Here is a 20,993-nt window from a genome sequence, read left to right as displayed (position 1 = left end):
GATAAATTAGAACACAGTGGAAAAGCCTACCTGGAGGTCCTTGGGGTCCTGTGAGACCTGACAGAAAAAGACAACAATTGTAAGATGTCTAAACAAATTTCAGGTGGGGAAAGGACAGACAGAGAGAAAAAGATTATAGTTACTTAAAATTATAGCACACAGTCCACCAGTGGTGTAAATTGGCCCAGCATCTGGTATGTAAATAGAACACTGGCTCATGGTAGCCAATGTTCTTATTTGCAGTGTGTGCAACACTGACATCACAAAGGGTCTGGACTCTCTGCGTGTTTTCCTTTCATCGTCGTCTTACAGTACAGAGACCCTTTGCCAGCCTTAACTTCAAATTAAGACTGGAATTTGTTGACAAAGACATCTGTGTTCCTGACCGAGCAAAAAGTATTTTTGTTCTCTGTATGCTTTTACCTGGCTGTCCTGCATCTCCAGCAGGTCCTGGAGGGCCTCGGGCTCCTGGCATTCCCATAAGACCTGGTTCACCTAGGGTTATAATCACCATTAACAAGCCAGAAGTTACTGCCTTACAATCTACCGATCCATTCAAGCTTGGCCACCAGCTGTCTGCAGCACTTTCCACCTATTGTATCCTCATAGCCAAATGGCCATTTTCAGCATCAGTGTCTGGGAGATCAACATCAGTGACAGAAGAGTTCTGTAGTGAGAAGAACTCTGTCACAAGTTTACAGCCAGCTCCATTATATGTCTCAGTTCCATGCTTACATGGCTGACTCTACAGTTCTTCTGAGACAGCAAGATCCCAGAATATCAATCTACTGCCATCTTCTCTCCCACCCCTTTTGCAAATCAACCTCCTGCCAAATCAGGAAACACCTGCACTTCTACCCCAAAGGAATCCCTTACCTTTTTCACCTTGCTGTCCATCACGGCCAGCTTGTCCTGTCCAAAGAAAAAAGGTTGTTAGGGACCACTGAAATAGTACCACAGTTGCCCTGTCCTCCTCCTAAGCAGAGCACAGCCCTAAACACAAGAGAGTGTGTTTTGATGATGAAAAGAGGCTTTTCATCATACTGCATCTGAAAGAAACCTTGGCTGCAGTTACTGAACTTGGATCTACTTATCCGGAAAACATTCATCTGAAACTTAACTGTAGGGCATCTTTTCTGAGTATACAGGCTTATCTTAGCTATCTAGAGAATAGACCTCGGATCACAACCAGTATGATTCCACTCCCATTTTGTTTTCTTGTCTGTGCTCATAGAAACACACTGTGAAAATGACATTGCCCTGCATATAAACACAGCTGTTTTCTGTTACCCACCTACAGGTCCTTTAGCTCCTGGCTCTCCTGGAGGACCAGGCATTCCTCTTGATCCCTGTTCACCTGTAGCAAAATGGCATGAAAATGAATCAAACAAATCTTGGTGAAGGTACAGTTTATGACTGTCAGCAATATTTGGTGCTTTGCAGTTGAAAACCAGCATTGACAGGATGTTGAGGCCTCATGATTTGTGACTGTCTCTGGGCATTAGAAAAGCTCAAGTGATGTGAATACAGGGCATGTGAGGGAGAATTTCCCTAAAGCGAAATACAAAGATTGCTACCAAGATTACTGGAATCAAGAATGGGATCTATTTGTTTAAAACTTGTGTGCAAAAATAAAACTTCTATAACCAACAACATCATTATACTTTTTCAGAAAGCTAACTGGGATTTGCTGGGCTATACTGTTATTTGAAAACTCAAATAATGCATGTGTATATTAGATAGGTTGTTACTGCAGGAAAAGAATCCACTGACCTGTCATTCCACGAGAACCCTTCTCACCCTGATCACCTGTGATACAAAAAAGGGAAGGATTCTGTGAGATTGTTTCATTGTAAAATATTTCCATCAGAGTAAATAAAGTCTTCTTTCTGACAAGAGTATAGAAGAAAAAGCTAAAGAAGGATAGGGTTAATATCCACAGACAGTATCCCTATCTAAAGGAATCTAAAGAAAATATCCACAAAAGATATCTAATTGATCAACATACCTTTGGGTCCAGGGGCTCCAGTGGCTCCTTTCTCACCTGAAAGATATATGGATGATTGAAGAATAGTAATGATAAGTCAGAAGGGAAAGGAATTTCATACATCAAGAAAAATCATAGGGGAAATAGAGACACTCTGATATCAAACTCAAACCACAAATTCCTTTCCTTCAACACAGCTCCATTCATCCAACCATGTTTCCTCACCTAGACTGTTCTATTACCTCTGTGACTCTTGTATTTCTCAATATTTGCTTGCAATCACTGATTAATTTTAGTTCCTCCTTCCCTTTCCTCAGTCTTATGCTTTTCTTTGCCCCTAGCATCAAAATACTACATGCTCAGACCAAGTCTGCTGCTCAGAGCAGGGCTAGAAAAGCACACCAGCTAGTGCTGCTGTAATTGCAGGGAGGAAACGAAGCTTACCTTTAGCACCTGGGAGACCTGCTTCTCCTCTAAATCCTTGTAAGCCGGGAGGACCTGCAGAAAAATTATATGCGGGGTTTAATTCTTCCCACTCACCATTATGCAACACTGAAGAAGAAAAACTGTGAGAAGATGTCTCTCTGGTTTGGTTTTCTAGAGCCTCTAGATGCCATAGCAAAGGATACAGCACTCACCTGGAGGACCTTGTGGGCCTGGAGAACCCATCAGACCTGTGAATAAGGAACATGAATTTTCTTTCAGTAACACCACAATTAGAAAATGAACAAAGCTGTTTTGGTTTGCCCAACAGCATCCACAACCCAGTAGGTATTTAGCAGATTGGAATTCCCCCACCAGTGGAACAATTTGCATCACTGGCATCCTCAAAACCAGGACAACAAATCTACCCAACTTATTTGTGACACAGAGGAAGTAGTTTTCCCTAAAGTAAGGTAAAAAGACTCAAGCCTTCCATCTTGGCTGAGATGCTGGGATCTGTGCTTCAGGTGGGACTCATTTTTTTATATTGCAATTTTTATCGCAGTTACATGGAATGTAGAGCTCTAACTCTGTTAGAAGTCTGTTAGGGATATGGAGTTTACCTTATTATTTCTGAAAGCAGAGAAAAAACATCTGGAAACATCACACATCTTAAAGATTGGTGTTTTGAGAAACCTCCCTGCCAATCCCCATTCTCACTAAAAATCTCCAAAGCTTATGTGTACTGACCAAAGTAAATTTTATCTAAATGAGGACCATTACTTCACTTTTCTGATTACTGCAGTGCAACACAAGTGAAACAGTGGTCATTTACACCTAACAAGTCTGCTAGGCTTTCTCTGTCCATCTTCATATTTACCTTTAAGGCCAGCAGAACCTGGGGGACCAGGTGGCCCTGGAGGACCTGGCTCACCAACACCACCTGCAGAATAACAGCATGAATAGACACTGTAGAATACAACCATGATCCCACTTTTCCATAATCCCATCTCATGTTATTCTTTCTCTGGCAAGTGTCATGAATAATCTGCTGGTCAATTCAAAACACCCAAATAAACATGCATTGTCCAAGAAAAAAATCCCATCTCACTGGGTTCAGGATGAGCAAGATAAATCAGCCAGCTTTGGTGACTTGGACAACAGGGAAGAAGATGATAATGATACTAAGTGCTTTTGGTTCTGCCAGACTCAAACCTGACTGTGAGACCTGGCAAACCAAAACAACCCTTGTTTACCCATTGTAAGTTTGGTAAAAAAATCCCTTAGGCCAGATTTAGCTGTACTGGGAAATGTCTGAAATGAAATCTGTATTTGAATAATCAAATTAAATTCTACCACTGAGGTGTTTTATAAATTGGGACCAAACTCTAGCTTTTGTCCATCTCTGCTTTATCCAAGAATGGGACACCTAGTTCCTACCTCTGTCTCCTTTTTCTCCAAATCCAGGTGGTCCAGGCTCCCCTCGAGGCCCTGGTAGCCCTTCTCGACCTCTTTGTCCCATGGGACCTTCCATTCCAGGATCACCTACAGGAAACAAATGCCTGTAAAAAAAGGTGTCTTTATGGGAGACCTTGGGCAAGAGGATCCGCTGCCACTTCCATGGGTGAAGGCAATGATCACACCAGTCTGGTGTCTGTATTCCCATGCCATGTGTCAATCAGTTGTGAGAGACTCACAGCATTGATAGAGATGCTTACCCATGCTGCCTTTCTGTCCTTTCGGACCTTCTGGTCCTTGATGCCCAATTGGACCAGGAATACCTGTAAAGAAAAACACAACAAGTGTTCAGACTCCTTGTCTGTGTGCCATGAAAGTATAACATGCAAATTAGGGAAACCTGAAGCCTGGAGGGATTCGTCCGCTGGGGTAAATCTATTTCTTGGAAGGTAGGTACTTGAACAGGGATCTCTTTAGAAGAACACAATAAATATAAGAGCACAGGGAAGTTGGGCTAAGTATTCACACAGCTATAGGACTCTTTCAAAGAGGATTTTCTTTCAGTAGGAAAGAAAATTGGGATCTTCACACCCCCAAATTAGGCATGTTCAACTAAGCGGAAGTCAGGCTGAGGCCTTGCTTATATCCAAGTCTCTGAGCTGTCTGTAGCTTCAGCACCAAGGTACTAGTCAAATGACTTAGTCTATGCTAAATATGGACTCTTTAGAGAACCACCTTGAGCTACTTTTGCAGTGCAAAATTCATTCTTGCCTACAGTAATGTCACTAAATGTCCTCTCTCAAAGCAGAATTGTACTACTGCCCACCTGGAACACCAGGAAGTCCTCGCTCTCCTGTAGAAAGAAACAGACAGTCAGTGATGAACAGGTCTTCCCTGTTTCTCACTTTTGCCAACCTTCACCCCCATAAAAAAGGAGTTTATGCTACTGGCATATTTACAAGTTCTACTGTCTCCATCAATATGACATTGCTCTCCTTGTACTTATGCAATGGATTGAATCATTCACACCACGCAAAATCCTCTGAAGCACTCTGTGATTAAACCAGGTACAGCTTGGCTTCAGGAATGACTTTTGTCCAGGTGAAGGAAGTTTCCAGATTCAAAGTGAGATCTGTTCTCTCTTCTACTGTAAACTCTAAAACTGTCTTTGTCCAGAAGAAGAGCAAAAAAACCCAACTGTCACAACAATATCTGAACTACAGAATGCATCAGCTTCTCTATCTAACTTCTGGAGTAACGAAACTCCATGTTACCCAGGCCCTATGGCAGACTGCCAATCTACCCGAGAAAGCAGGTGACTCCAGACTCACCTCTGGGACCTTGCATTCCCATGTCACCTGAGAAAAGAGGGAAAAAAAAATCAGGAGAGATCCAGAGGTATTTCCAGTGATTACGCATTTGTTTTGTTTTTCTATTTGCTTTCCCACCTTCAATGACATGTGAAGGAGTTCTGGGTGAACAGGGACACTTCACATTTGAGTAGTGCAGGATCAGACCCATCCCACTAGTGGCAAACGGGATCTGGCCTTTCACACTGGCAGAATGCAAGACTGGATCTCCTGTATTGGTTCTGCATGGGATCAGGCCCTTCTACATGCCTCTATGGGGCAAACTATCTTTGCACTCTAGCAGGACTAGAGAAGTGATTGTGCCCCTGTACTTGGCATTGGCAAGACTGTACCTCGAATACTGTGTTCAGGTTTAGGCCCCTCACTACAAGAAAGGCATTGAGGTGCTGGAGCATGTCCAAACAAGGGCAATGAAGCTGGTGAAGGGTCTAGAGCACAGGTCTTGCAAGGAGCGGCTGAGGGAGCTGGGGTTGTTTAGCCTGGAGAAAAGGAGGTTCAGGTGAGACCTTATCACTCTCTACAACTACCTGAAAGGAGGTTGTAGCAAGGTGGGCGTCTCTTCTCCCAAGTAACAAGCGATAGGATGAGAGGTAATGGCTTCAAGTTGCACCAGGAGAGGATTAGATTGGATATTAGGAAAAATTTCTTCACCAAAAGAGTTGTCAAGCATTGGAACAGGCTGCCCAGGGAAGTGGTTGAGTCACTATCCCCAGAGGTATTTAAAAGACACATAGATATGGTGCTTAGGGACACGGTTTAATGGTGGATTTAGCAGCGCTAGTTTTATGGTTGGACTTGATGATCTTAAAGGTTGTTTCCAACATACTGATTTTATGACTCTTTTTTTCAAGTATAAACCAGCTTCATCTTTCACACTGCCAATTGCCTTTTGTGGCAACATCCACTCCAAAGTTGTGCATTGCCAGAGCCAAGGAATAGGACATGGGAAGAGAAGGACTCCATGGCTTTACCTTTCTCACCAGGTTCTCCTCTCTCCCCTCGGAAGTAGCCTGTAACAGGAAGTGAAGGGGCTGTTAGACTGCATTATGCAACAGAATAGCTACTCTCTTCATGTACAAGGATCCTTCTGTTTGGATTTTGAGGCTGCAGGCAGCACAGGCTAGCAAGCACAGCATGGTTTTGTAAGTAGAGTACCCTTAGCAAATTTGCTTTTGCAAATCCATGAAAATTCTGAATCTGAGAGAATGTAGACTCCTCTTTTCTTAACCTATTTCCATCATCTGTTAAACAGAAGTAAATCACCTTTCCCTTGCTAACAAAAGTAGCATGAGAAATAAGGTGTGGATTCATTCTTTTGCATACATCTTTCAAAATGGAAAACTCACTTGCTACAGCAAACCTGATACATCCTGGCACAGGATGGTATGTTCACAACCTCCTTTCTTCTCCCTTTTCTGCTGGCTTTAAGGGATGTACTGCCAGTGTTAGTGGCAGCACTCTAAGCTCCAGCACAGCCTGTCTGTGAGGACAGGTGAGAGCACTATCTTTAACAGTCTTCATTGCACTCTAAAAGTCCTGGTCTTTAGGCCCTTGGGCAATCAAATACCGCTCCACTTTAAATAATCCAGTGTCATGCAGCATCACAGACATTGACTCTGCTCACCTTGTTCTATTTCCTTGTTCAGTCTGTTCTTCACCATTAACCAAACTGACTCTTCATTTTCATACTGGAAGGTTGAAGAGGGTGAAATACCCTGACGAAAACCTACTCTTGGAACATCCTTTTCTATTTTTGAATTCCCGTCCTTAATTGTCAGGAGGCCGCCATTGATTTTTTCCAAGTTTTCCACACGAGATTTCAGCTTTCTCACTTCTTCGGCTGGAAGGTTAAAGTAAAATGCTAGGGAACATGCTGCCACAGATGCATGCCTGAAATACCAACTTCTAATAGCAGGCACAATGCAACACTCTGTCAGATAGCTATGGCCACTGAGCTTTGCAGGATTAGTCTTTGTACCTTTTTTTCTAGCAGGGATATCTGGAGTTTAAATGACAATTTTGGAATCTGTTAGTCTCTGAGAAGTAAGATCTCAGATCTCAGGAGTTTTCCTATCCTACTCACCCCAAGACTACATAACCTCTCATCAAATGTTTTTATTCCTTATCCGTTCTTTCTATCTGCTTGTAATATCTTGGTGGTAGTCACCACCAAGCTGAATGTGATCCTCCTCTGTTCTTGGGCTTGATGTCTCGGTTTTTGGCCTCTTTGCCAGCTTACACCCTCTGTTTGTCTTTCTACCCCATTCAACATTTTGTTAGTCTGTTATTTCTTACCCAGAGCAATGAGTCCAAAAAGCAATCCAAGGAGAAGCAACCAGGCCAGAAGCAAACCCAGGAGCCATTTCCACCAGCTACAGCAAGAACCACAGGGACACCAGGATGGTGCTGATCCGATTGCACCCCCTGCATCACCATTTCGTATTTCTAGAAGAGGGAAGGGCAGTCTTCTGGTTAATGAGTTTCTTGACTTCAGAGTCAAGAATCTCTTAGAATAAGGACACCAAGGTCTGATCCATTGTATAGGGCTATGGAGAAAAATCTTTACACCCCACTCTGCACATGGTAGGTGTAATTGTAGTCCCTGTGGAAGCTGGGAACAGCATGCCCAATGGGAATTCCAACAGGGGACAACACTCAGTGAATTTTAAAATAACTGCTGAAAAACATGATCCTCTTGGGGTCAATTTTTTGTACAGTTTTGAGCCATAAATGACAGCAGTAGCCAGCATGATTTGTCTGAGGCCTCTCCTCCCCATAAAACTCTTCTGGTAGCAGGATGCAGCTGTACAGTCAGCTATCAAATTTTCTCCAGCAATAAAAAAATACCCCAACTGCCCACTCATCCACAATCAAATCACTGCTACCAGTTTCTCTGGCCTGTGCTCCACTTATTAGAGACAGAGTAGCCTCCTGAACATTCCCTCCCTCTGATGTCATTGCACAGAGATCATTAATGTCACTCAAGAATGATTGGTTTTTTGGATATTGTGCTTTGGTGCTTCTTCCAATGAAAGACTGAATTACATCACTTACCTGCGTAAGTTGCTTTGTCCCTTGTTGGCACAGATTTCAGTCCTGTTTTAACAGCAGTAAAAGAGGTTTTAACAGTCTTTCTATGCATAATTAAGCTTAGAGCATGGGCTTGGAAGGGGAAGGTAGTAATGGAGGTGTAAGGAGAAAGTTCTATTGCATTTCCATAGAGACAAACTCTTACCATTTGCATCTGATTTTAGGCCATTATCCGTAGTGTAAGAGGAGGAAAATCCCTGCTTCTCTTTCTTCAAGGTGTCTTCTACAAAGGATCCTGAACAGGAACCGAATATAATTAAAAACATTACACCAGAAGTTCAACGAGCCCTATCTTCTTTCACTGGCAGAAGTTTTTGGTTTTTGTATTGGGAAGACACAATAGCTCTGCCTGTTTAAACCAGACCTAGTTTTTTGCTTTCAGAGTTCCTGAGCTTTGTCAAATATTCCAAGGCGCACTCCAGAGCTTCAAATGCAAAAGATAGCCCTGGATTGCAGCTGGCATAATTAAAGGCTAAGTGTTTGCCAGAGCTTCTTGTTTGGCTTGCAGGGAGTTGAGTCAGGTGTAATGTCCTGAACTCCGAACTTTTCCTATGATCAGTCTCCATTTCTCTGCCTTCATCATATCCACACGTCCCAAAGAAGAAAAGTTACCTCCATTAAGCCCAGTGGTAGAGGCACTAAAGACTTTGCCACTGTCCTTTGTCATAATCAAGAGCTCCATCTCCTTCTTTGCTGGGGCATTCTCCTTCTCCAGCAGCAAGAACTTGCAGTCTTTGCGCAGAATGTCATCTCCCTGGGAGCTCAAAACAGTTCCCCCTGGAATATTGATAAAGGATGGGAAAGAGGAGGAGATGAGTGTGGGCCACCAAGTCATAACTACAAGCTACAATACTTTTGTTCATTAAAATAGGTAGTCCCATTGTGACTGGGGTTGCCACTACCACAAACACCCAGTAAGAGACACAGTGGTCACTGATGCCAAGAGGAGAGCTGTGCATGTCATTAGATTTCTTGAGAGATCTGTATTTCACTAGCAGGGGAACAACTGCTACCAGAAATGGAGAGCATCTGGAATTCAATCACATATAGAAATTATTTGCTTAACAACCTCTTCGCCTCTCAAACACACTTACTATAGAATTATAGAAACTCAGTCTGAGAGAGACATTCAAGGGTGATCAGAGCCAGCACAGCTCAAGCTGAGGAGCACGTTTAGCAGACCTACGCTGTCAAGCACAAAGCACTCCATATCCTTGGGAGCTGGGCATGGTTGTGAGGCATTGAACTATAGCTTACTGAGGTTGGGCACAGGCCAAAAAAGGCTCAAAAACATCGGTGTGGTCACCCTTCTGCCATTAGGCAGTATCGAGTATGCCTGGAATAGTGTACAAACCTGAATTTGCACACAAATTGTCACAACATCGAAAATCAAGATAACCAGAATGGTATTATTGCATTATTCTAGCACAAACCTGGAGTAAACCTGTATTAGAAATGTTACCATAACTTCTGTGGTATTTACATCTATTTTTAAGCCTCATTTTGAGAGTCCTTGGATTACAAAAGAAACTTGGCTTCCCTTACACAAAAAATGCAAGACTAATTTACAGCTGAGAGTTGCAGAAAAAAGCTGGAAAAGATGAATCGCAACCGTTCAAGGATGAAAGGCCAGTAGAAAGGCCTCAACTTCTCTTATTAAAAAAAAGATTCTGATCATGTATAAGTCACTTCCTTGATTTTTGAGTTGTTGGGGCTGTACTACTGCAAAATTATGTTTAAGAGCAACCTTCCAAATGAAGCACAATTTCACATGTGAGATCTATCCAGTTACCTGCTTGTTGAGCAGAAATAGCTGCCATTAAATCACCTGAGTTACCACAAAGTGGAGGAGATCTGAATCAGGCCAGCTCATTTGCTCATTCTTAGCTTCTGGATCATTTGCCTTCTTTTCAGAAAAGTACCGAAGGGAGACTTGGCTAATGACAAGTCATGCTCCTGAGGAGCCAGGTGTTAATGTCACTCAGCTGGATGAATCTCAAACTCATTTTTATGATGATATGCTTGTACAAGGCCATGGCTAAACAACTGTGAAATACACACTTACCTGCTGAGGCAGACACACCAGTACTTGCCATGGTGTTGCTCTGAGAAGTGTTCTTCATCCCATATGCTGCAATGAAGAAATTTGAGAATGAAAGAGATGAAGAACAACAAGGTACCTACACACATCAATCTTGGGCTGCACACCATTTAAAAAATCTTTTCCCATTCAAGGTACCTAGGACAACTCAAACAAGCAAGGGCTTCCCCAGCAAGCAAATCTCTAGTGCTTACATAGGCACTGGGAGATGTTCCTGCACATGCAAAGCAGAGGAAATGTTCCTCAATACCCCCTCATACCACACTGCTCCACACAAGAAGATGAAGTAGCCTCTGTCAATATGAACTTTCTAGTCACTACAGAAAAGGTGGGAGAAGGCATCACACATTGGTGACCCTCACACTTTCTCTAAGCTTAAATTCTCTGCTGACCTGCGGAGGCTGCAGTAGCATTCTGGGTCAGGGTTGAAGAGCCTGGAGACAGGTTGTTTTGAACTCCAAACACTGTAGAGAAAAACATTGCAAAGGGAGTTACAGGAGTCCTGCAGTGCAGGTGGTATTCTGGCTAAAAACAAAACAAAAGCAATGATAATAATTACAACCTCTCCTAAGAAATTTCACCAGCTAGCTGGAGGCATCACAGGCTTTTCTGTTCAGAGATGTTTCCCACAAGATGTTTTCTTCCTTAGATCATTTTTCTGTATAAGTTATTGTAGGCCCAGGACAATAATGGTGACCATTTTAAAACATTATCTCAAGCTAGACTGCGAGGCCACTCTCATGGCTGCATGGACATTTCTGCAGGTTAGGCACTTGGGGAAAAAGGTAAATTCAGAAAACTGGCTTGGTCTGACTAAGGGAAATTTAGGGAGATAACTGCACACAGTATGTGTCAAAGTACTGTCCAGAGAGAATCAAATGGCTTGGAAGGTGGCACCTTTGGTGCCAGAATCAGTGTGGCAATATTACTGCAGTGTACAGACTGCTCTCACACACCCTGCTCTCTCTGCAGGCCCAGAGACCCTGCATGGTGACACTGTGCTGTGTAGACATAGTGTGTGTGACTGTGAAAGGAAAAGAAATAATTTAGTAACATTGAAGAAAGTCTGCCGGAAGTCATGAACCAGGTGAAGAAAAGGGAAATTACAGGGAAAAGTGACAGAGCAGTGGGTCTTTATGGATTAGAACACATGACTATTTTTTAAGGCATTGCCCTGAGCTGTTCTAGAGAAGAAACAAACTGGCCTAACAGATGGCTTTCAAAAGACAAATTATTCTCCTTGGAAAATCTCTAGTTTTCCCTGTCTCCCAGATAAAAAGTCAGGAGCTAACACCAGCTATGCAGGGCTGACTCAGAATAAATCCACCGTAACCAAAGAATAACTGGCATAACAGACAAGCTGCTGACACTGAGATGAGGAACAGAAGAGAAACAGAATGATATAGGTATTATTTCATTGTATCTATCTGCCAGAACTATGGTGCTGTGAAAGCGTAAAGGGAAGAAGAGAAAAATCTGACCTGTAGAGGAAGTGCTCAGGCCTGCATTCAGAGTATGATTGCTGGGAGCCAGGTTATTTGGAACACCAAAAACTGCAAAAAGAGGAAGTGAAATGTTATTACTTATCTAGAATCAGAAATCCAGCACCCAAAGATCAGTGGCATAGTCACAGAAATTAAGAGCCGGAGTCACTTGGAAATGCAGTTAGTGAAAATGCACAATAATTGCACAGAAGAAAAGTCTTGAAAACTGTGACACCAAACGACTCTTTTACTGAACTGACAAAGGGGAGAAAATCCTACATCAGGCAAGTTGCAATCATGAAACAGCATGAGAAAGCGAAGCTCTTAACAGTGTGCTGTCATAAAGCTTCCTGTGTTTTTTCCTGATACCATTTCCCAGCTAGGAAATGCAGCATCCCTGGCATTTAAAAGTGGGCCTTACAGGTATAAGCACCCTCAACACTTATTGATTACACTGTAGTGTATGAGGACCAAAGGGTTAGACCCAGTCTTTCTTACAATGGGCCAGGATAATCCAATGTTAACTAAAGTCTAAAACTAGTTTTGATAGGGAATGTGAGCCTGACCTCATTGATAAAGCTATCACCAAAGTTTAGTGACAGAACAGGCAGTCAGGACAAAAGACTCTCACAAAGAAGAATTTTCAAATACAGTCAGTGTAGAAGCAGAAAGCACCAAGTTACAGAAAACCAGAGAAAATTCAAGCATATCCCCTGCCATCTCAATTCTTCCATCATTTTAGTTTGTCTTGCTGTGCAAAAAAAAAGCACTGCTGTTGACACAGTTTCAGTATAGAGTTACATCCTTCAAGCCTGGGTGGTCCAGGGAGCGTACCTGATCCTGTAGAGTGAGACATAGCATTGATCAAGGAAGAGCTGTTATGGTATCCACCAAGCGAAGACCCAGCAGGCAGAGTGGAGGACCACATGTATGAAGGGAGGGCGGTATTCAGTACAGTTGTATCATAAGTCCCAGACACTGTAAAAAAACCAAACAAACAGAAGTGGTTTTCAATGAGACCAGGCTTGTGGCTCAGCATGCTGTTGTAGTTTAGTAGGTTTACAGAGCAAACGACTTCATCTGCCTTAAATTTCAATTACCTTTGTGGAATCAACATAATGACTCCAGGTTAACATGGTATAACTGATCTCAAATGCCAGCTGATTACAGCCCACCTGCATCTTAACCAATGGAATAAAGATTGACCTGATAGTATGATCATTCACAAAACATCTTGAAGAGATTTCATTGCTTGTAGATGCTATGATAACAGAATAAAACACTTTGATCTGTCATTCTGTTAATAAATCATCCTGGACCAGGGGACATATGATTTTTGCTTCCCACATGTGGCTCTGTGTATTGGACTAAAATTCCCAGTTTTAGACAGGATTTGAGCCATTTGCAAGAAAAAAGGTATTGCTTGTTCCTAGATAATGGTGGAGGACAGTGGAGTGAACATGAATACCACTGCCTCAAGCACTGTGGTGAGGCTTATAAATAATAAAAGCTGGTTATAGCATTTTAAGTACCACTTCTATTATTATCAAGTTCTACTGATCTCTGAACCATGTGGTGTGTTCAATAAATCAATCACTGACACAAATGCTGTCTCCACCTTGCTTGGAGATAATAGATCAAATCACTCTAAGACATGTTTGCTTAAAGATCTTGTTTCTGCCAGAAACACCTCTGAATTAAAGATGGTGGCAGCAGGAACTGGCTTATTTTTATGGAAATTAGACAAGTCACTAGAAAGCTACCCAAGATGGCTCTTGTTTGGGCAACATCTGCACAGCCCTCCGGAATTCTGACCCTTTTTCTCTATTGCCACCACTGTCTGGGACAGAGAACATGTATTCTCACTCAGATGTTCTTAGCAACTGGGTATTTTTATGGCAAATAATGTTTGGAATGACTCCAGCATTGCTAACCATCCTCTGCAAAGTACCTGACTGAGAGCTCTCAGTAACCACCTTGGTCTCCACCACAGCCTTTTTCGGTATCGGGAGTGTACTTGACGGTGATCGAGTAGGGCTGCAGCTGGCTGATCGACTTCCTTTCAGCAAACGTTTCACATCATCCAACTCTGTCCCTGGCAGGAAAAGCAAGTGTCCAGAGTCACCCAAAAGCCCTTGTTTCACTGATCCATAACCTTGCACTGGCTAAACCATTCAGTGGAATTTATCTGTGTCTATGAAGTTGTACTTTTTGGGGGTGCCTTCTGGGGGTGCCACTTACTTAATAACAAAGCTTCAAGGCCTCATTTCTGGGACTAAGTACAACTACATCCTTGCAAGATCACCATGTAACCCACAGCATGCTTCCTTGTTCAGAAAGGGGAGACAAATGAACATTCTTAACAGGAAAAAAAGAATGACAGGCTGTTATCTGTCATCATGAAGATTGAGTCCCAGAGACACTGCAGACATACCCAGAGCAGCAACACCCTCTGCCTTACACCTGATCGCCCTGGAATAAAAGCTGTGGCACTTACATCTGCCAGATGGAGATGCACTCTGCAGTCGGACTCGTATTTCACTTTCTGTGAAGAGAAAAAGCAAATCATGAATATGGAGTGAGATGCATTTGTGCCCTGGGCTGGGAATGAATCTTTAGGCTGAAATGAATTTCTTCTTTCTTGCGGTCTTGCTGCTTGATCTGAGCAGCACTCATGGCCCATGTGAATTGGTTGTAAATTGGCTTGGGTGACTTTTTGCAGGGGGTGACATTTTGCTACTTTTAATTCCAGAGAGCTGTATTTTACTCATTGAGGGCCTCTGTTGAAGACAATAGCATTGATACTGCCAGACATACAAAAGGCCTTATTATGCAGTCCTCAATCACACTGATAATTCCCACTCAGCACTATTATTAGTTGTTGTTGTTGTTGTTATTATTATCATCATCATCATTGTTCTGGACAAAAACCTAGAGAGCCAAAAGAAGCTTTCTAAATACACAAATTCCCTACTACTTCTTGGATAGAATTCGCACTGTCATCTTACAATGGGCTGTACGATTTAGTCTCTTACAACCTGCTGACTTCTCTTTTGGCTCGTTGAATGTAATCATGCCAGTTTTAAGCCAACATTCTCATCAGGTACTCTATTTTATTACTGACTTTTACTGTCCAGCACAGGAGACTGTAGAGTTAATGTGATTTGGTTGGGGCAAGCCTTTAAACTTGTTACCCACAAGCAAACTGGCCAGCGAGGACATGTGATACATACTGCTCAAGATGAAATGTGATAGTGCATGCACTATAAAAGAAACACTAGCTTTGGCATTCATGTGCCTGATGGATTAGAATTATTTGCTGAAGTAATATGAGAAGCTGGAGCGGATTCTCTAGTGTCTGTTTTATTATGTATGGCCTAGTTCTGCTGGGAGCTCAGTGTACGTAGTGTGCTAGAGGAGACTGTGAAGATCTGAGGCAGAATAATTGGTAACCGTGATACTCTCCGCGAATAGTGTGCAAGAGCACACTTTGATTTATATCCACTACTAAAATTAACTTGGATAAAGTGACATTATAGTTTCCTCTTCAAGCAACTGGGAACAGATATTACACTCTTAGAGAGCAATACAATCCTGCTTTCCCCAACAGTGTTAATAAATTATTGGAAAAGCTGAATGATTTAAACAATGCAGAGCTTTACAATGAGCTTGCTAAACAGACCACAGCAAGTCCATAATTTCCTCACCACCTCCTTAGTACCAGCATGAGATCATTTCAGGGTATGTCCTTATGGTTTGTAAGATAGATTGCAGGAGGAACTTGAATACAATTATTGTAAATATGTCAGAGGTGGGTCACAGAGCATGGATGGACTGAGTTTATGGTAGTGAACAGACAAAATCGAAGACTATGCCCCCAGATGTGCAGGTCCCCAAATAGATCCTCCTTTCTGACACAGTCCAAACCACTGTGACTTTCACTAGGGTCAATTTTTACACCGAGCTTGTTTAAGCAATTGCTTTCAGATAAATGGTTCACATGTGCAGTGGTGTAGATCCACATACCTCATCTAACTGCTCTATGCTTACACTGGTTGATAGGAATAGGTCCACTTAACACAACCTGAATCATACTGAAGAAAACAAAGGAGACTTCCAAAAGAACAGTATCACTCACCTCGACTTTGGCTTCTCCCTCTCGTGGAGGCAGATGCTGTGAACAGCAATGAGAGAAAAGCAATATTAGGCTTTACTGCCTGTGTGCCATGTTATGAAGCATCCCATGTTCATGTTCCCATGTCCTATGCCATATGGAGAGCATCCCAAAAGTAGTTTAAGGTAGCAGGTATAGCACCCTCTGTTTGAATATGTATCAGCTAGAGGCCCTGCTGTCAGCTGTTAATGTAAATCCCAAATAACTCCTCCAAAGTCATGGAGCTGCACTGACTGCCCAATAGAGAGGCAGCATAGGTAGAGCAAGACACAGCAATGTGCAAAAAGCACCATAGTCACCAACTCACATGACCTTGTGGTAATGTTCAGAGGAACAGCTCTAAAAAGAACATACCAAACTCTTTTCTGGGAAACTCAGGAGAAGAGTTGGCACTGGAGCTCCCTGCAAAGAACAGAAAGGTGTTCATTAATACTTTACACAAGATCATTAAAAGCTTTCAAAACATGTCTTCTGGTAATTGTCTAATCCCAGTGGAACAAACATTTCCATTAAAAAAAAAGCTATTCAATATTATGTGAAAGAGCTGCTAATGTCTTTCAACAAAAATATACCACAACTCCTTTTAGGAATGAGCATACTATAAATAGGACTTAATTATTAAAATGTGTCCCTGATGGCTTATTTCCTAGAAAAAACACAATGGGATTCTTGTGCTATTTGGGACAATCCTGCATTAATGAGACCTCAGAGTGCACTACATGTTGCTTCCTTTCTATGGCATGCTCTTTGATACCTTCATATGTTGCATGGCGGTTGACATAGGTTTTTCTTTCAAATGTTGAGCCAGGTGATTTGGTAAGAGTAGAGCTGGGAGACTGGGCTTGTCTGTAGCTGGAAGATGATGATGCTGAATTCAATCTACCACTTCCACCTATAGGTAAAACGAAATGCCCTCAGCAAATTGAAGATATGCCCTGGATGTACACTCTGGATGCCCTGGGTGCTTTATGTTACTGCCTTCTGAACTGGACAAATTTGCATCAGTACCTCACAACTAGAGCTGGGCAAGAACCACATTTGGGTCTAACTCTGACTGTCCTCAGCATTCAGTGCAGTGAGGAGTGTTGGTTAGCTTTGTGGTTTCAAAACAAGTCTTGTCAATGATATATATGACAGCAGGTTTTGGCCTAGGGGGATAAATGAGCCATATTCCCTGAGCAGGAATAAATCTGACTCTGGATGGTGCTGGGTTTTGATTTGGATACAGATCCACCTGTAAACTCAAGTGTTATATGACACAACCACAAAAACTGAGAGACTGTTAAGCCAAACTCAAAGTGCTGAAAGATGCAGTTCATGAGATAAGGGAAAGCAGATATGAGTCCACTTCCCTTCCAAAGCAGCTATCCACACCCTCACTTAGTCATGCCTTAGTCAGTCTATTTTCTGCAGAATTGATGGAGGTGTGCGTCAGGCCCAAGGCAGCCTGGAGGTTATTAGTGGCTTTTAAATTTAGACAGAGGAAAGAATTTCCCTTCCTAATTCACATCAGTGCTGTGGAGAAAGAACTGAGCAGCCGTAACTAATGTGTTCATACTCTTGTATGAAATCTAATGCAAGTATGATCGGAGTGCAGCAAAAAGGGAGCCCTGTGATAAAGTGTGATGCTGATCAGTAGGATCAGACTGGATATTGTTTACCCATCCCTGCAAAAAGAGCATGCCCTTGTGATCTCAACAGAGTGTTTTCTTGCCAACTTTTTCCTCTACAAGGACCTGTTTTGTTCTGGAACTTTTCCACTTAATTCAGCAGAAAGAACTACAGTGACAAGTAGGCCTCTGTTGGAGGCATTCTGCAAGCAGAGTGGGAAAGCAGAGGTTAGAAAATGCCCTGTGAAACTTTAAGAGCTCATTATCTCTAAAGTCCAGATTCTTTTCTCTTCTTCCACACACTGAAAGGAAATAACAAGGAAGATGGCAATCCTGCAGAATTGTCTGAGTTTGCAGGGCTGGATTCAGTTCCCAGACTGGTGCTAGTCCAGACAACTAGACAGACATCTTCATTGGAGTTACTTCACATCTGCCCTGAAGGAAAGTGATTCCACACTCTGGTCTTTAATTGGTACGGAGGTGTCTGTCAGATCTATTGGGTATGGTTAATTCTCCTGTTGAGCTTCCAAAGGGCACTTCACTCCCTTTGGTTTGTCAGCTTTTTTGGAGCGTGGAGAATGTTTTCTACAAGGATAGTTATACAGTGTCCCACTGGGGACAGAGAGAATGGTGTACCTGAAGCCTGGCTAGGAAGCTTATTCTTGAGAAACCTTTGCTATGACAATCTAACAGCTGGGCAAAGAATGCTGTTAGAGAAGAACCCTGTTTTTATGGAGTAGACAACACATACTGATTTAGTACACCCAGAAAATCTGGCGGACTGTTCAAAGTGCTAAAGCCATGGACACACACATAAAAGAAAATATTTTCTAGGAAGTTCTTTAATAATATTCTACCCTCAGCAAGATTAACTAAAGGATTAATCAAAACTGTCTTTTGAACAAAAATGGTCAGAAAGATTGTGATTTGGAAAACTCGAAAGAAGGGAAATTTGGTTTCTGGATGAATTCTTAACAACAGTGGGAATGGCAATTTTTGTCGTTGTTTTCCTGAAATGAAATTTTCCCTGTGGAAAACGGGAATTTTCCCATCTACTGACTCATCCTCACAACCAACTTTAGGGAAGGGATACCTTTGCTTTGAGTATTTGCCACTTCTACTTGCATAAACCCTGTTTTCCTCACCTCTGGCTCATCCTACTTCCCTGCCCTGAATCTCTCCTCAGATCATTTATGCTGCCTTTGCTCTCTGTTTCTTCACCGTGCAATGTCTTAATTTCTTACTTGAAGTCACATAGCTGCAGCCATGGGTATAAGACCTCTTTTCCACTCCGCTCCCTCCAATGTGAGATGATGTTTTGAGCCCATTGCTGCTCCCTCCTTCTGGAAGAGAGGAGCACAAAATGAGACATTCTGTCAGGGTAAAAGATGAGAAGAGCAAAGACACTGCAAGACAAGACAGGAGGTACCCAAAGCTGTCCTCACACTCAATTACAAGTATAGCTTCATGTCTGGTGAGATATCAGAACTGCAGAGAAGTGTTTTGGCAGAGCAGATAAGCATTCACACTGCAGACCCAGCAGGTTTGTAATCAAGTTTTGCTCCATACATGGGCTGAAGGATACTCCTGTTAACCCTCATCATAAATGAGATAGATAGTGCAATTCCTTTCCAACCCAGCTGCAGCAAGCTAATCAAGAATATGGTGGTATAAAGAGCATGGAGGATTCTTCCCTACCCTGTTGCACTAAGGTAGAAATCACCCATGACCTCCGATATCACCCAAAAAGATTCACTCATCATCATCTGGGTAAGATGACAGGGGAATACACTGCAGCCCCAGCAGTGGAGGTCGCAGGCCACTTTTGACCCTTGTCCCCAAGAGACACTCACTACTGGAGACCCTATCTTGGCTTAAGCCCTTGGAGAGTCTGGTCTAACCAGTCTTAGTGGACTGTGCGGCTTTGTTTCTGACAGCACCCAGGCAGTTCCCCACATACTGCTCCTTCTCTCCACTAACTAGAGTATTTTGGGGGAGGCATTTCTGAAAACACCCTCTCTTTGAGTGCAAGTCTTTCTGCACCGAGATCTGCTGCACCCAGGGATTTATGGAAATAATGCATTCAAATAGCATGGAGGGGCACAGAACACTGAGCAGAAGTAAAGTAATGACTAACAATTACTTACTGGGTGGTAAGGACGTCAGTCTTGTGGTTACAGTCTCTGTAATAACTGAGGAAAGAAAAGGGTGCAGAAGTAATGGCATGTTAATATAGCCAAACGAGATCAGTGTTCTACTTAATTTCCATGGAAGAGCATGACTCATTCAAAGAAGGTGGACTCATTTAAACAAGAGTCCCTTAAGACCACGCTGCCTGCGGGCTGCAGTCTCATTAGCACACAATGCTGTGTGTTTGTTTGCAGACCTTTCTAACTCTACAGTAACTAAGAACATCACTGCCATGAGAGACTTCTTTTCTTTACAAAATCCCTGTAAAACATGGAAGTATTATTTCTGGGCACTTCTGAACCACAGACATTGCTGTAACAGTAAAGCCCATGGTCAGACCGCTTACTAGCTTCCTACTAGCTAATTCCCATAATGCCAGCAGGAAACTTATCCTCTCTTTTATACACAGCCAAAAAAGATATCTAAAGAACATTTTCTAGGCCACATAGGAAATTGACATCAGAGGTAGGAGGAGAATCCAAATGTCTCCACTACTGGCTAGAAATGTTACCACAGGACAATCGTCTGTGGTTAAACAATCAATCAAGTCATGCTATATGTCTCTCAATGTCTGATCTTGGCTCATTCTATTCCTTATTCTGACTTCAACAGAGAGACCACGGACAGGTGCAGAATTTAGTTCTGGACCCCTGCTCAGAATTCAATCCCTTACAAAACTGGGCATCTGCTTCTGGGATTTTTGGTGTGTGACATAAAAATAAAAAATGTTCTCCTTACGTCTTTCAGTAACTTCTGATCCATCTTGCCTCGTTTTCTTTGTTACAGAATCCATACCATTGCCACCTGCAGGGAAAGCAGAGAGACTCAGGGCACTGAGAAAAACAGGAGGTAACAACAGCTCCCCACAGGTCCCATCACTTTTCTCCCTTCAGCTGGGGACTAGACTGCCTGGAAGACATCTATGCCAGGAAGTGCCTTTCCAGAGCCATGTGAGTATTACTAGCAGACCAGCACCACTTGCCTACAAAACTGGATGCTGCACAATGCAGCAGAGCTGAAACAGCAGGTGATATAGGGGCAATTGAAGCAAATCCACTCAGTGCTGGAGAAGTTTAGACCTGGATTTATATCTAGAGTTTGTTGCA

General features: G+C 42.5%; 1 protein-coding gene across 1 annotated transcript in view; it reads right to left on the bottom strand.

Moving 5' to 3' along the window:
• COL17A1 (collagen, type XVII, alpha 1) overlaps nucleotides 1-20,680 on the bottom strand; it is a 36,230-nt gene extending 15,550 nt beyond the window's left edge. The window contains exons 1-30 of the mRNA XM_010285576.1: nucleotides 20,626-20,680; nucleotides 18,942-19,040; nucleotides 16,842-16,979; nucleotides 16,442-16,489; nucleotides 16,052-16,087; nucleotides 14,411-14,458; nucleotides 13,865-14,008; nucleotides 12,748-12,891; nucleotides 11,911-11,982; nucleotides 10,822-10,893; nucleotides 10,394-10,459; nucleotides 8,941-9,105; nucleotides 8,474-8,563; nucleotides 8,293-8,334; nucleotides 7,534-7,683; nucleotides 6,863-7,078; nucleotides 6,210-6,248; nucleotides 5,200-5,226; nucleotides 4,695-4,721; nucleotides 4,129-4,191; nucleotides 3,851-3,955; nucleotides 3,291-3,353; nucleotides 2,626-2,661; nucleotides 2,432-2,485; nucleotides 2,009-2,044; nucleotides 1,774-1,809; nucleotides 1,295-1,357; nucleotides 877-912; nucleotides 424-495; nucleotides 31-57 (exon numbers count right to left, since the gene is read on the bottom strand). Of these exons, the coding sequence (XP_010283878.1) occupies nucleotides 31-57; nucleotides 424-495; nucleotides 877-912; nucleotides 1,295-1,357; nucleotides 1,774-1,809; nucleotides 2,009-2,044; nucleotides 2,432-2,485; nucleotides 2,626-2,661; nucleotides 3,291-3,353; nucleotides 3,851-3,955; nucleotides 4,129-4,191; nucleotides 4,695-4,721; nucleotides 5,200-5,226; nucleotides 6,210-6,248; nucleotides 6,863-7,078; nucleotides 7,534-7,683; nucleotides 8,293-8,334; nucleotides 8,474-8,563; nucleotides 8,941-9,105; nucleotides 10,394-10,459; nucleotides 10,822-10,893; nucleotides 11,911-11,982; nucleotides 12,748-12,891; nucleotides 13,865-14,008; nucleotides 14,411-14,458; nucleotides 16,052-16,087; nucleotides 16,442-16,489; nucleotides 16,842-16,979; nucleotides 18,942-19,040; nucleotides 20,626-20,680 (2,269 nt within the window). The remainder of the gene's footprint in view (nucleotides 1-30; nucleotides 58-423; nucleotides 496-876; nucleotides 913-1,294; nucleotides 1,358-1,773; nucleotides 1,810-2,008; nucleotides 2,045-2,431; nucleotides 2,486-2,625; nucleotides 2,662-3,290; nucleotides 3,354-3,850; nucleotides 3,956-4,128; nucleotides 4,192-4,694; nucleotides 4,722-5,199; nucleotides 5,227-6,209; nucleotides 6,249-6,862; nucleotides 7,079-7,533; nucleotides 7,684-8,292; nucleotides 8,335-8,473; nucleotides 8,564-8,940; nucleotides 9,106-10,393; nucleotides 10,460-10,821; nucleotides 10,894-11,910; nucleotides 11,983-12,747; nucleotides 12,892-13,864; nucleotides 14,009-14,410; nucleotides 14,459-16,051; nucleotides 16,088-16,441; nucleotides 16,490-16,841; nucleotides 16,980-18,941; nucleotides 19,041-20,625) is intronic.
• Between the last annotated feature and the right edge of the window lie 313 nt (nucleotides 20,681-20,993).

Source organism: Phaethon lepturus, unplaced genomic scaffold (genome assembly GCF_000687285.1).
Source record: "Phaethon lepturus isolate BGI_N335 unplaced genomic scaffold, ASM68728v1 scaffold21624, whole genome shotgun sequence".
Classification (NCBI taxonomy): Eukaryota; Metazoa; Chordata; class Aves; order Phaethontiformes; family Phaethontidae; genus Phaethon; species Phaethon lepturus.
The sequence above is the reverse complement of the archived record's forward strand: the minus strand, read 5'-3'. Positions and strand labels throughout refer to the sequence as shown.